General features: G+C 36.4%; 1 protein-coding gene across 1 annotated transcript in view; it reads left to right on the top strand.

Moving 5' to 3' along the window:
- The window catches only part of SLC24A2 (solute carrier family 24 member 2), a 107,581-nt gene that overhangs the window by 73,086 nt on the left and 21,011 nt on the right, over positions 1–13,484 (top strand). The window contains exons 4-6 of the mRNA XM_013948236.2: positions 1,839–1,889; positions 8,127–8,222; positions 10,283–10,371. Coding sequence (XP_013803690.1) covers positions 1,839–1,889; positions 8,127–8,222; positions 10,283–10,371 — 236 coding nt within the window. The remainder of the gene's footprint in view (positions 1–1,838; positions 1,890–8,126; positions 8,223–10,282; positions 10,372–13,484) is intronic.

Genomic DNA, 13,484 nt, shown 5'->3' with positions numbered 1-13,484 from the left:
GTCACGGACAGGTGGAGGCAGGGATCGGTGAGAACAGGTTCAATCAAGGGCTCGGGCCCCCGTCATCAGGGATGCCCAGTCCCAGTATTAAGCAGCACGCCAGGTTCCTGACGCCTTACACAGAGGAAGTCTGTCCTGACACGATCAGGAGCTTTCCCTGGATAAGGAATTCGGACCTTTCAGGCTAAAATTGAGACATTAGGACAACAGCTTTTTCTACATAAAAGCAGCAAACGAGATTATATTACAGTATTAAGAACATCTTTACAAAATAGTACATGAATAACTAGATCATTTTAAAGCAATATATAAAATTATTTCTTTAAATTACATCTTTCTTTGCCCTGAGAGACTTAGAGTAATGCCATATGATTATGGGCATACTTATGTGCAAATAAGGACAGACTACACTGTGCAAACAAGACTATATCAGTATTTGTAATGGATTTTTTTGAAGTATGTCCCTGAAACAATCTTTACAGTTAAGTGTAATTCAATTTAAAAATTCTAACCATAATAAAAGCTTGTATTTTTTTAGTTACATGGCATAAAGCTTTCTCTCTGTGTACAAATTATATAAGAAATGTTTGTTTTGCAGATTCAAGTATCTGCAAATTAATAAAAATTTGGATCTTTTAAAGTACCAGATTTGCATATCATCACAATATTTTAGAGTTAAAAATTAAAAGCAAGATTTCCATTGAAATTCTCCCACGTAGAAAAAATATTGAAAGATCATGAAGTGCATCAGCTAAAAACAAAATAATTGGCTAGCATTTGTATGTTTGCTTAAGTACTTTCATAAACATAAACAGAGAATAATTGCATAGAAAACACCCATATCAAATTGTTAAATATCCATTTTTTTATAACTAAACTGTTTTAAAGGTTGAATGCTTAGAAGCACAGTTGTAAAGCTTTACATAAGGAATGACAACAGAGTGAAATTGCTTACAAATTTTTCAGCTTTGTGCATTAATATTTCTCTGTCCTGCTCTGTAGAATTTTGAAACCTATATTAATTATTGTGTTGATATACATGCAAAACTTTAAGAAAAAAGAATATTTTTATACTGAAATGAAATCTAAAGTAACATCTGAAGAAGAAAGGTGATTTTGTACAAGATTCTGTCACATGGAAGCATAGTCCTAAGGAGCTGGGGAGCTCTGCTTTCCATTTGTTCCTCTACTGTGATAGACCGTAATAATGTGAGATATTCAGATCTAATTAATGATTTAATTAATTTAGATGTTATAACACCTGATGAAGTGAGTAAATGCAATTTTTCTGATCTCACACATGACAAGAGAGTGGTCAAATTAAGTAACTCCTATATAGCAAGTCAGCATCAGCACTGCTATCAGAATGCTTGTAAGACAGCATCTCATAAAAGATTTATATTCTCATATAAAGAATCATGATTCTTTAGATAATGCTTTTTTTTTTTTTTTTTGGATGCCTAAATATTTAAATGCCTGACCTGAGACATGTTAAAAGGCTTAGTTTCCAAAGTTCCTGCTGATCAGGTCCTGTCAAGGTTTATTATGTGTCCCCATATATGGAGACACCAAAATTGGCAATCACCTTGAAAAGGCTGAATTTTAGATTTCAGCACTTCTCCCGAGATCACAGTCTAGCAGGTCATTTATCTAAACCACGTGACTTGTGAAACTTCCTGGGGGGAAAGGCTCTGCTATTTCTGTAATCCATGTTTCGCTGTCCTGCAGAATTTTTTTGCATAATCGCTGTGAAGTTTATGAAGCACATGCAAAAACATGTACATTTCTTGAATGTCTGCTGTTTCCTTATCTTTGTGTCTTTTACTGTGATGTTGTAGAGCTTGGATCATATGGAAACCTAAAATATTATGACACAATGACTGAAGAAGGTAAGAAATATTTTAGAATTGTTTGTATGAGCTTTCTGTAAAGTCCTTCTTTGAGCACCTTTTGTGGATTTGCTTTTTCTTTCATTTTACTTTATCCTATTTTCCCTTTCTTCATTTTTGAATAATTCTTTTTTGCATGATTTCATTGTCACTGTGATCAGTTGTCGCTCTCTTTTCAGGTTACTGTCATCAGCTTTTCAGTTTTGCTTCTTTCAGATAAGGAAATGCAACAGAATGTGTTTATTAAAGAAGGACAAACATGCAAATCCACACTCACAAATTCTACTGAACTGTATAATATAGCTTACAGTTGCTTATTTTATGTCATGTTTTACAGTGCATTCAAGAAGATGAGTTCATTTATGGATGTTCAAATCACTCAGTTTGAAAACATTTATTAAATTACCTCAGTTTTGTGTATTATTCAAAAGTAATCAATAAACTTCTTTTAAAAAAAAACTAGGCTTCACTATTTCTAGAATATTAATTGTATGCTTAATTACAATACAAAAACTGTATAAAATCCTGATTCTGCAATACAAGTAGGAAGTAATTAGGGCCTGAATCAGTGCTCAGTGAAATCTCAGGGAATTTTTCAGCTGAGTCAAAAGCATTGCTGTTTAAAATGCTAATTCAGGAAAGCAGTTAAGCATATGCTTAATTTCCACCACATGCTTCAGTCCGAGTCCACTCAGCATTTCTGCAATTGGGAAGTTTTCCTCAGCTGAGACCTGATTGTCGGTAGGATCAAGGCCTTTTGTGCAGCTCTCTGATTACAGCGCCAGGCAGGTGGTTTCATGGGTGTTCAGTTTTGCAGTGAACAGCTTGCTGGAAGATGGAGATAAGCGCGAGGCCTGTAGAAAAGTTAACCGCCTGTTCCTAAGTTTAAATTCCTAAATTCTTAAGTTTAACCATGGGAATATATGATGAACAGCTAGATTCTCTTTTTTTAAAAAAGACAGCTACTTTCTTGCTTAGATTATTTTCTAGTTTAGACTGATCTTGATTTTAAAATGTTTTAAGAAAACCTTCATTATATGACTTACTCCTGGCCATTTCTCCAGGAAAAGCAAATGTTAGATTCTGACTATTTCCCATTTTCTACATGTGCTGTTGATACTCACTGAAATATAACCATACTATTCTGGGCCCTGCTTTTGGAGGCGGTTCCTGTCACCCTTGTGCCTGCTATTGCAAGACTCTGATTTCTTCTAGAGAAGGTGCAAGCTCCAGCTCATACGGACGACAGGGAAAGCTGGAGTGCTATCCACAGTTGCCCAGCTGGCAAATTCACTGTCCAATTTACAAGGATGGGCATGAGATAATAGATGCTTGAGAGGAGATTTTACTGGACATTTTGGTGTTTAAGTTGTTTAAATACTCCTCTCAAGCATCTGAAATGAGTTGTTAACCCAGACCATTCAGATACAGCTACCAGAGCTAAAGTTTTTGCGGTATGTGTCATCTCAATATTTATCACAATCAAGTTACAAATGTCATTTTTCATTGTAGCCTCAGAGTTGGATACATTGAGGTTTTTCTTTTTTTTTCTGAAGTACTAAGTCTACCGTTTCCAAAGTAGTCACTACATCAATAGACTTCTGAGTTGTATAAATACCCTAATGGTAGTTAAATATAGCTACTTGTGGGAAAATATCCATGCAAGTACGCTCTGTAAAACTGCTATATATTATTACCATGCTTAGACTGAATATAATGCTATAAATATTCAGTGTCACCTCAGAGAGCACCCTTCATGAATAAATAATCCAAGACCTACTGTACATTTTCTTCCAGTAGCAAAAATAAGGAAGGAAGTGCTTTTTGTCTTTAGGAGTATTAACACTGACAAGAGTCTGTGATATGGGTTAGCTTCCCAAATACAACTGTCGTCATCATCATTTTTACATGTCTTCAAAAAGCAAATAATGAATAGTGTATCCCAGAAACTGAGCTTAGATCAAAGCACGCTATATCTTGAACTTTCCATTTGGATATGCAAAAACATAATCCCCATCACTCTGCATCACACTTCATTATCCTTTTTTCTTCTTTATCTTCCTTTCTTAACTGAGCTTTTTACATTTTTATACATTAAGTTAGGCAGAGGAATGTGTAAACCCAATTATAAATCCTTTTTTTTTTCTAATACAGTACATTCTTACGTCAGCGTCCCCAAACCCTAAGTGAAGAGAGCTGACAAATCTTTAAATCCTCTGATGAAGTCACACAAGGCACATCAATTCTTGCTGTTGTGTCAGAAGAAGCAGAGGCAAAAGGTGACAATAACAGATATAGTGAAATAGTCAGAAGACCGTTGTGCTCTAGGTCTTAAAACTGAGCTCTGCTGTTTTGTTAGCTCCTGTTTGGTCTGAAACTGACTTTAGATTAATTGCTGATTAAACAGGCCCAACTTGGAGAGAAAATATACCCTACCACATGGGAACATGAAAAATCTGCATGTATGTGCAGATTCATGCATTCATGTGACACCGGTGACTTTTTAGCATTAAAGCTGAAGGGGTATAAGGAGGATTTCTGGAATTGATCGGTTGTGACCCGATAGTTTCGTTCCCTAACTGTCCACCAGCAGGCCAGGTAGGCACAGTTTAGGTTGCCTAGACAGCCTTAATTTTGACATCCTGTGACTCATGAAAGCTTGGCTGCAGTGCTAGTGTTGCAAAGATGTAGTAATTTGCATTTAGTCAGAGGCTGAAAAGAAGACAAATGGTAGTATTGAATTTTTTAAACCAGTGAATTTCCCAAAATATTTTTCTGTCAAATCAAAGGCTTCTGACCCAGAGAATCTGAGTCTGTAACCTGGGTTGCAATCAAAGGACTTTTAATATAACCTTGATCAGGAGGCGAACTCAGAGATGCCAGCTGGAGTTACTCATGAAGATCAAGGCACATGTATATTGTACAATACTGATTTGTTTGCATGTGTTCAAATATAACCAATTTAGCTTTAAGCTACCTTCTTTGCCAACCACCTGTCCCTGATCTCCCATTCCTTCTTATTCCGCCCCACCCAAACTGAAACAAACTGCAAAATTGGTCTGAGTTCAGCAAATCTAGATTAATGAAAGAATTTTCTAAAATAGCTTATCCTGTTTGGGGTGTGTGGAGTCAAGAATTTTCATTGACCTGAACTCTCATGGTAGCAGATGATGTAAAAACTACTTTACATAGTCAAACCCACAGTACATAGGACTGTGAAAGACAAAACCCAGGCTTCTAGCTTCTAATAGAAAGAAAAAGTTACATGAAATTCCTATGGCTTGTCATAGTAATCCCACCTGGAGATGAGAAAAAGGCATGAGAGAAGATCTGTGCCTAAGGTTAAACCTCTGGGGCTTTCTATTAAATATGAATGATTTAGAAATATCCTGAGATGGTCTTATTCCCTGATGGGTCTGTGCATACCTGGGCTTCTCCTTTGCCAGACAAGTTTTGTTTAGCTTTGTTTTTTAACTGATGGAGGAAAAGGGAAGGAAGAGGCTCCACTTCCGCTTGTATGTCACTACCCTCATGCAGGCTAGCAGTAGTGCTTTCCTGCAGTGGCACTTCAGTTTTATACTTTTGATAGTCCGTATTTTGTCTTTTAATCATTTCTTTCCACTGCTTGTTCACCTATACTGAGTGAATCAAATGGAAGGGAATAAAGTAAAACTATGTAAGACAAACCATGCATTTCTAAGAAAGAAAAATGAAGAAAAATAGTGTTTCCATTTCCAATAATCAGTTTAATTTCCATGACAGTGACTTGTAACTGTGGAACAGTCTCCTGAATGAAGTGGTGGATGTGTATCTTACAATGGTAATGTCAGGGTAGGAAACTCCTTCTAAAGAAAAAATCAGCATGGAAGGGGGCCCTTGACAATACAACAAAAATTGAGGAAAACAAGTTTTAAGCTCATATAAGGCAGAGTGAATCTCTGTAGAGACATTTCATTTTCAGTTCAATATTAGCTCAAATTTCTCTAAACAAAACTAAGCAATTCCAAACAAAACAAGAATATCCCTATAAAACTCTGCATTATTTTAATTAAATTGTTTAAAACTGAACCTTAAATTAAAACTAGCGTGGAGTAGGTGAAGATGTGGATGTTTCCACAGATCTTTTTCAGGAAGAGTCTCAGTTTCTTCGTTTGCATGGCTTCCAAAAATGCAGTTGTATATTTGTGGCATCATAAGCCAAATCCTCAAATGTGTGAAGCCAAGATTGGACTCCGAAACCTACCACCAGCAATCTATGAGCAAACTGACATGCAAGGTGTATGAAAATTATGCAGGCACCTTTGAAAACCTAAACATGCTTATTGATAAGCTCTTTTTAATTGCCCCAGTGCTTCAAATGGAGTTAGAAACAGGCTTGACTTTTCCAGCATTTCAGCATAAAATATTTGGAAATATGATTTTCTTTCTACTTCTCTCTGTTTTTCCTTTCTCTCTTCAGTTCATCTCATAACCTGAGCACTTCCCTTTCTCTCTCTTCTTTTTCCTTTCTTTCACTTTTTTTCCTCTTCTTCCTTTTCTTCCTTTTCTAACTAAAATCTCTGGCATTGACCCTATGCATTGAAATAAGGAGATGGCTTACAATTTATCATTGTGTTCTACTCTGCAATGCTCTTCTGCAGGCAACTTTACTCGAGGCATTTTATACCAAAAAAGAAGATGTTTGCAATGTATTCTTAAATGCTAACTTTTATTTTGGAGCATGATATGTTTATGATAAGATAGAGGTTGCAGAAGGGGCAGTGCCTACAGCTATTTATTGGATCTTTGTATTATTTTTATTACTTTTGAAGTGATTTGCTGTTGACAAATTAATTCCACTTCCCAACAAGTGATATCTGCTAGTCCCTTTGCACAGTAGAATGTAGCTTCTGTGCATATGAAAGTGTTGGTACAGAGTTTTGAACCAGTTTCTTGTAATGGTATTGTTTCTGATAAGCTCCCATTTGTGAGAGGGGAAGAGAGGATTTGTTTCTTGACCCATGATTCATTCTTGCATGTCTTGTATTTTAACTTGGAAACAGTGACTCTGCATTATCCAACTCACTGAGTTCATTCATGACTTCTCTCTGCTTCCCACTGTTAATCAATTATTTGATTCCATTGAAATATCTTTTGGCCTTAAGCCTGCATTCATTTTGCAGCAAGGACAGCAAGAGTTGGACTGCTTTCAATGGATTTTTTTTTTTTTTAAGATTAAGAATTAAAACAGGCAAGAGCCCTGGCTGGTATTAGTGTTTTTAATTAGAAGAGTACTGTGCTGTAGTTATCCAGTTATATCTAAACAAAGAGAAAAAAAGCCTGGAAGAGTAATGGCAATGAGAATAAAAATAGAAAAGGAGGCATACAGCATCTTCCTACAAAACATAAACTGTCATAACCTATCCAGAGAGTCCTTACATAAGATAACCAACTTAGAGGAAGAACTGAGTTAATTTCACTTAATGTTTGCCATCTTTGACATTGTCTAGTTTGAATACGTCATTTGGACTCAATAACCGACAAAGAGTAACAGGACCTGAGACCTCTCTCTTAGGATGGGACAAGTTCCCCAGAGACAGTCTAGATGATGAGTTGCGAGTAGATCTCTAACTTCTCCAGGGATGACCTGATGCGAGACGTCAACCATCTGGCAGGTTGAGAAGAACATTTTCCTTTGAGAAGCTTTCATGAAAATCATTTATTATGAAGATTTCTTCTCCTTCTGAAATGTCTGTAGTAGTCACAGGGGCACAGCAGAATGCAAAGTGACAAAATGAACCACAATCAGTATGACATGATTTATGGATTCCTCTGAAATTCTGTGTTACTGTGCTCCTAATTCAGACCTGAAACTCTGCTTATTATCTTTATTCATCTTCTGTTTAGGCTGAAATTCTACACCAGCACTTTCATAGATGGAACTTCAGTGACTGCTTCAGAAGAAAAACAATTTTTTTTGTTGTTTTCAATTTATTTTTCAATTATTTGCTGATTTTTCAGAATAAAAAAAAAACTTTTATATTTTTATTTCCATAAAAAAGAGTAAAATAATGTATCAGATACAGTATATAAGTAATAAGTATATATCAGAACATCAGATAGTGTTTAATAACATATTAGGTGCTTGGGAAGAAATGGAAATGGATTACTGCACTGATTTATGGAGCCTAAGCTATCACAAGGAAACCTAGCCTCTCAAAACAGCTGCATTTGAATAATGACAATGCTTTATTTTAGGAAAGTTCAAGGAGAGGGCCTCAATTCTTCATAAGATTGCCAAAAAGAAGTGCCAGGTGGAAGACAGTGAGAGGCGGAACGGAGATGCTAATCATGGTGAGTGTCGCAGTGCAGATTTACCACTTGTCCCTGAGGGCTTATTCACTGTTTTATTTTGCTTGAAAATCCTTAGAGCCAAATTTCCCCCTCTGCTTTATTTATGATAAGCTAGTAAAAAGTACTCTGATTACATATAGGAAAGAGTGTAAAACACATGGACAGGACTGGGAGTGACGTGCAAGAAGAGAAAGGCTGATTAAGACATTAGAATGACACCCTGCAGGGAAAATGCAGAGAAAGATGTAGTGCTGATTTTGACATGAGAGAAACGGGCAAAACTTACTCTAAGTTTGAGTTTGAAAACTCGGTGAATTTACCGAACTTTGAAAGGTTGGTGCAGGGGCAGATTGTGCTGCGTTATTTGCTTTTAATAGGTCGTGTTAAACAAAACCTGGTTTGCTCAGCAGTTCTGCATATACACAGCATCCCCACAGGGCTAACGAATAGCTCTGGTAGCCACACCTGGTTTATAGCATTACCAGCTCATCTTCTGATTTTATTTTTTCCCTATCCACATACATAATGAAACCTGCCACATACGCAATTTGCACTGTTTTATCTATCCGAACTCAGGTTTCAGCACTTTTCAGTTCATGGAGCCCTAAGAATTTTCTGGTGGAGAAGTGAAACCCCTTAAAAATTTTGCACAGGTTACTTACTGTGTATTATAGATGAATTTTTGTAGTTCCTGAGGTCAAAACTACTGCTTAGGAATATACATATTTTAGGTGATAGCATTCTTGTCAGAAAAAGAAAAAAAACTTTCACATTTAGGATTTGATATGGGCATTGGCAAGTTGCAGAGAATCAGTCAGGCCCATATATGCTATTCTTGTACAAAATCAGCTTACTATGGTTTTTGATTAAGGGTAAGAATTTGTCTTTTAGTTCCAAAGTTCATATATTAAAAGGAAATCCTTACCATGACCTCTCTTTTCTCTACTTGACCATTGCATGTTCTCTGCATTAGAAAACCAGATGCCAATGTGTCTGATAAAATCTGAACCATTTTATCAGTTGATACTTTCTCTGACCTTGTGCTATATTTAGGCACAATTTGCCTCCAGAATCAAGCAATTGGATGAGATACGCTGTAAATGCACCATAATGCTGGGTATGGGGTTAAGAGACAACCCAAAGGCACTGAAATAATTACAGATAGCCTGGCACTCCAATCCGATTTTTAATTAAGATTAATCTCAGGGTAGCAGTAATGCAACCACATAGGTGTATTTACCTCTGTGCAGAAGGCACGTTGAACCCGAGTTAGACAGTGCTTTATAACTTTATATTGTCCAAGGGATTTTTGGCCATTGGCATTTTTATTTAGTACATACCAAAAGAGATAATTATTGATTAGAGATTTCAGAGATAGTCAAGGTAAGAATAAATTTGAATAAATCTGGATTCAGAACCCAAAGGCTCTGTTTTCTTCCTCTAATCCTTGTAAAGGTTTTGTATGAAGGCTGTAGGATTCTGTTATGAAGGTATTGGATCATCCTGTTATTCTTTTCCCACATATTTGTAAAAATGGAAAGAATACAAATACTGTTGGGAAGTAACTTTACTAATTGCAAAGGTATAGTGCGCCATACCTCTGCAGAGGTTTCATAGGTAGTGTATTATAAAAATTATATGTTCTTTATGTTTGATATGTTCTTTACTGTCTGGATAGAATGCTATATGTCAGTTTTGACCTTAAAAACTCAGTTTACCATATGTAAACTGGGTTTAGCATAAGTAAAGCATAAGTTAAGAGCACTGGATATTTTCCAAAGTCATAAAATAATTTAAATATTTCTAGAATGTAAGTGCTAATAGGATAGTTTCTTCAACAGCAAAGTCACCACTGATCAGAATTGTATTCAAAACATGTACTGGTCAAAAAGAAGCCAGAATTTTTTTCTGTCATTTTTGTAAAGGAGGTATTGGTCCACCATCAGTATTTGATGATTTAGACAGACTGAATGAATATATGACAGCAATTTCACTAATAGATTTGTTATATAATATTCTGTTCTGTTGTTTTCGTGCTCCTATTATGGATGATGCCCCAGAAAAAAGTGCAAAAGTGGAAGTTGCAGTAACACCACCAAGTGATTCAGGACCAGTGCAGAATGGAATCGCCCATAACGCTGAAGAAGAGGTTAATGTCTTTTTTATTCTTTTTAGTTTTAATTTTGGTAGATATATTCTGTGCTTGTTTCTGCTTTTCACTGAAAGTACGCATCCTAATAGCAAGGAGCTGTTGTTATGGACTGGCTACAGTATGTTTAATCTTCATTTTCAACAAAACCCAATGTATGAGAACGTGTTTTGCCATATAAAAAAGTTTTTCTCATGCCCCCTCTGCCCTTCAGTGTAAGTTTGGTAGTCTGGAATGGATTCTTTTAGGAAATGTATTTTTGCTTATCAGACAAGAAGTTGTGTCCACAGCCCTTAATACAGCTAGTGGAAATTGCTTGTCTCTTTATCATCACATTGCACAGAACTTGCTCTCTTAAGAGGTGGCCTCTGATGCTGTAATTCATGGCATGGGTAAAAGTAGTTACAACAGAACTGTACATTAACTCCTTCTCAATTCTGTCTTTGAACAAAAACCTTAAGACAGCTAACAAATTAAGCTGAATGAGATATACTATACTGGTATTTCTTTGACTCTCATTCATAAGAATTAAACTCTGTGAAAGAAGACATTAAATATTTAAATTTACTTATTTTAATATATACCTTTTGTAGACAATAATCAAGTAATTGCATAACTGTGTTTGTCACACAGCTACTGAAATAACTATAAAGATGAGCTAACTTCTGTGTTAAATAAGCTGTAATTCTCAAGTGTAGCAGACTGCAAAATTTGGCCCTCTCAGCCCCTTTTTTAACGTATTCAAAAAATTTTTAAATGTTATAAATCCCACCTAATTCCCAAGTAGGCAAACGAGTGGAAAAATGCTAGTGAATTGGCTTTGCCAAACGTGGGCACTGCCCTTTTAGACGAAGAGAGCAAATCTCGTCCCCCCACACAGGAAAAGTCTCATTACAGATAGTCTTTGACACAGAAGCTTGTACAATGGTTGTATAATGGTTTTGTTTGTGCAGCTGACTTCTCAGCCTTTTCCTAAAGCTGTAGTGACACAAGAGAGTTACTGCAGGAGAAGCTTGAGCAGTGGTCTGTGCCACAGCAGGAGCCTCCCCTTGCTGAAAGTAGGATGGGCTATCTTGCATTTACCTACAGCAAAATCATGAAGTAGAAAGGCAATTGCTGTGTTTGATTTGAATAGTCCAGAGTTTAGGTTTTTATATTTTAGTTGCTTTCACTTACTTTTTATTTATTAAGATTGTTAGTCTAAATCAGAAACAATCTTGACTTGTTCATGACCTGAGCAATGTCACTGTAGCCAAATAAAATTCTTTCCTTGAAAGGTACTGCAAGACACAGGAAAAAGTAAAAGTGGGATACAAGTAACAGTGTTTGTTTATTTATTTCTGTTGGTCACTTCCTAAACACAATTATCCCTCACAAGGAATATAGTTTTTCCTGGAACATACTTACAACAGGAGAGGTCATCCAATTTTGTGCAGCTGTCTGCAAGACTGGGAAAAAACATCGTGATACATAATAGGATGTCTCCAGGAAGAGTTTCTGTTTGCCTTACAAAGCTAGAAGTGGAAAAATGACAAGATAATTATGGCCAATTGCCAGCTGGTGCACCAAATATGGACAGATATCTTTAGTTCTTCACTACTTGCAGACAGTTTTGATCTCGGAAAAAGGAACAGAGAATCAAGACCCAGGTTCTAAAAGAGCGGGATAGTTTTTGATATCCTGAATAATCACATAATGATAATGAATCTCATGCAGAAAGGAGAGCATAGTAGAACATTTAATTATATTTTCTGTTAGTCTAAGTTGTCCAGACTGACAAGCCACATAAAAGATCTTTGTCAGGCCAACAAAACAACAAGATGAGTATAATCTATTTAATAAAAATTCTCAGCACTCTACTTGCACATTACTTTAACACTGAACTTTTTAAGGTAAGTAAAGATCAATTTTCAGATCCATCTGGACCCTGTTCTGAGAGTCTGGCTTCACCACTGCAGTGAAATATATCTTTAGACTGGTTTTTTTCAGTTTAGCAAAAAAAGTAAGAAATCCAAAGCAGTGTATTTTTCAGACTTCTGTTCCTGAAGACTGATATCATGGTGTCATAGCTTGGTATAACCTGATAAGGTGTACAGAAATTAGTATGTAGGACATGCAAAAATTCAAGTAGATCTGGAAGAAAGAAGCTTAAGAATGAAACTGCTCTTGCCTCGTAAGGTTTTTCTCTGAGATTGTTCAATGAAAACAATGATGGAAAAGCAATCATAAGCAATCATATCTCACAGCAGTGTCCATATGCTATCCTTCTGCTTCACAATGAAGGGGTTTCTGAGCTTGTTCAGAAATCTGCAAGGTCAAGCAGCCTCATCATCCAAGACAATGGTTTCAATTTCAAACAAGTGCGGGATAAGTAGATAAAATTTTGCAGGAATAAATTACTCAGCAATGTCATCCCCCCTGCTCCTCCCAACTTCCTTTAGACATCTTCAGTTTTCAGTGAGGCAGGTTTTAGAACTTTTGTGTTAAATTCAGCAAGCATTAGGACATTCTGAAAATGTGCTGTGCTGTGTCAGAGGTGGGATGCATTATTTATCCTTATCAGGATGACAAGACAGACCAAGCAGGGAGGCCCGTAACTGATGCAGGAGTGATTCTGCAGTTTCAGCTCTGTCAGCCTGAAAGAAAGGATTTTAGGCGTCTGCTGTCACACTAACAGATAGCAATCCCCTAATAACATTTTGAGACAGCCCATGCTGGCTTCTTCCCTGGTGGCCTTTCTAATTTTGTCCTCTTCCAGTGATAACCTGACAGTTGCTGCTATCTCAGGCTATTTCAGTTATTGATGTGCTGGAATCCATTGTTGTAATTTAAATAAATAAATAAATAAATAAATAAAACAAGTTGTAATAATAATTAGCTGCTCATCCATTCTGTTTATTTAAAAAATAAATAGATCTCTTTAGCACTTAGGACCTTACTGAGCCTGTGAGGTTCTATTCCCATTCTCAACTGTACAGTGACCCTTCTTCAACGTATTGCCTAGCTGCTTGTGCACAGCTTCTTGGTATGCTTTTCTGAACTGTGGCATCACCCTGAAGCCAGCTCTGACCTTCTGAGATACTTGGTCAAAGTTAATAAAACAGAGCAGATCA

Source organism: Apteryx mantelli, chromosome Z (assembly GCF_036417845.1).
Source record: "Apteryx mantelli isolate bAptMan1 chromosome Z, bAptMan1.hap1, whole genome shotgun sequence".
Lineage (NCBI taxonomy): Eukaryota > Metazoa > Chordata > Aves > Apterygiformes > Apterygidae > Apteryx > Apteryx mantelli.
This window is presented reverse-complemented; position numbering and strand designations above follow the sequence as displayed.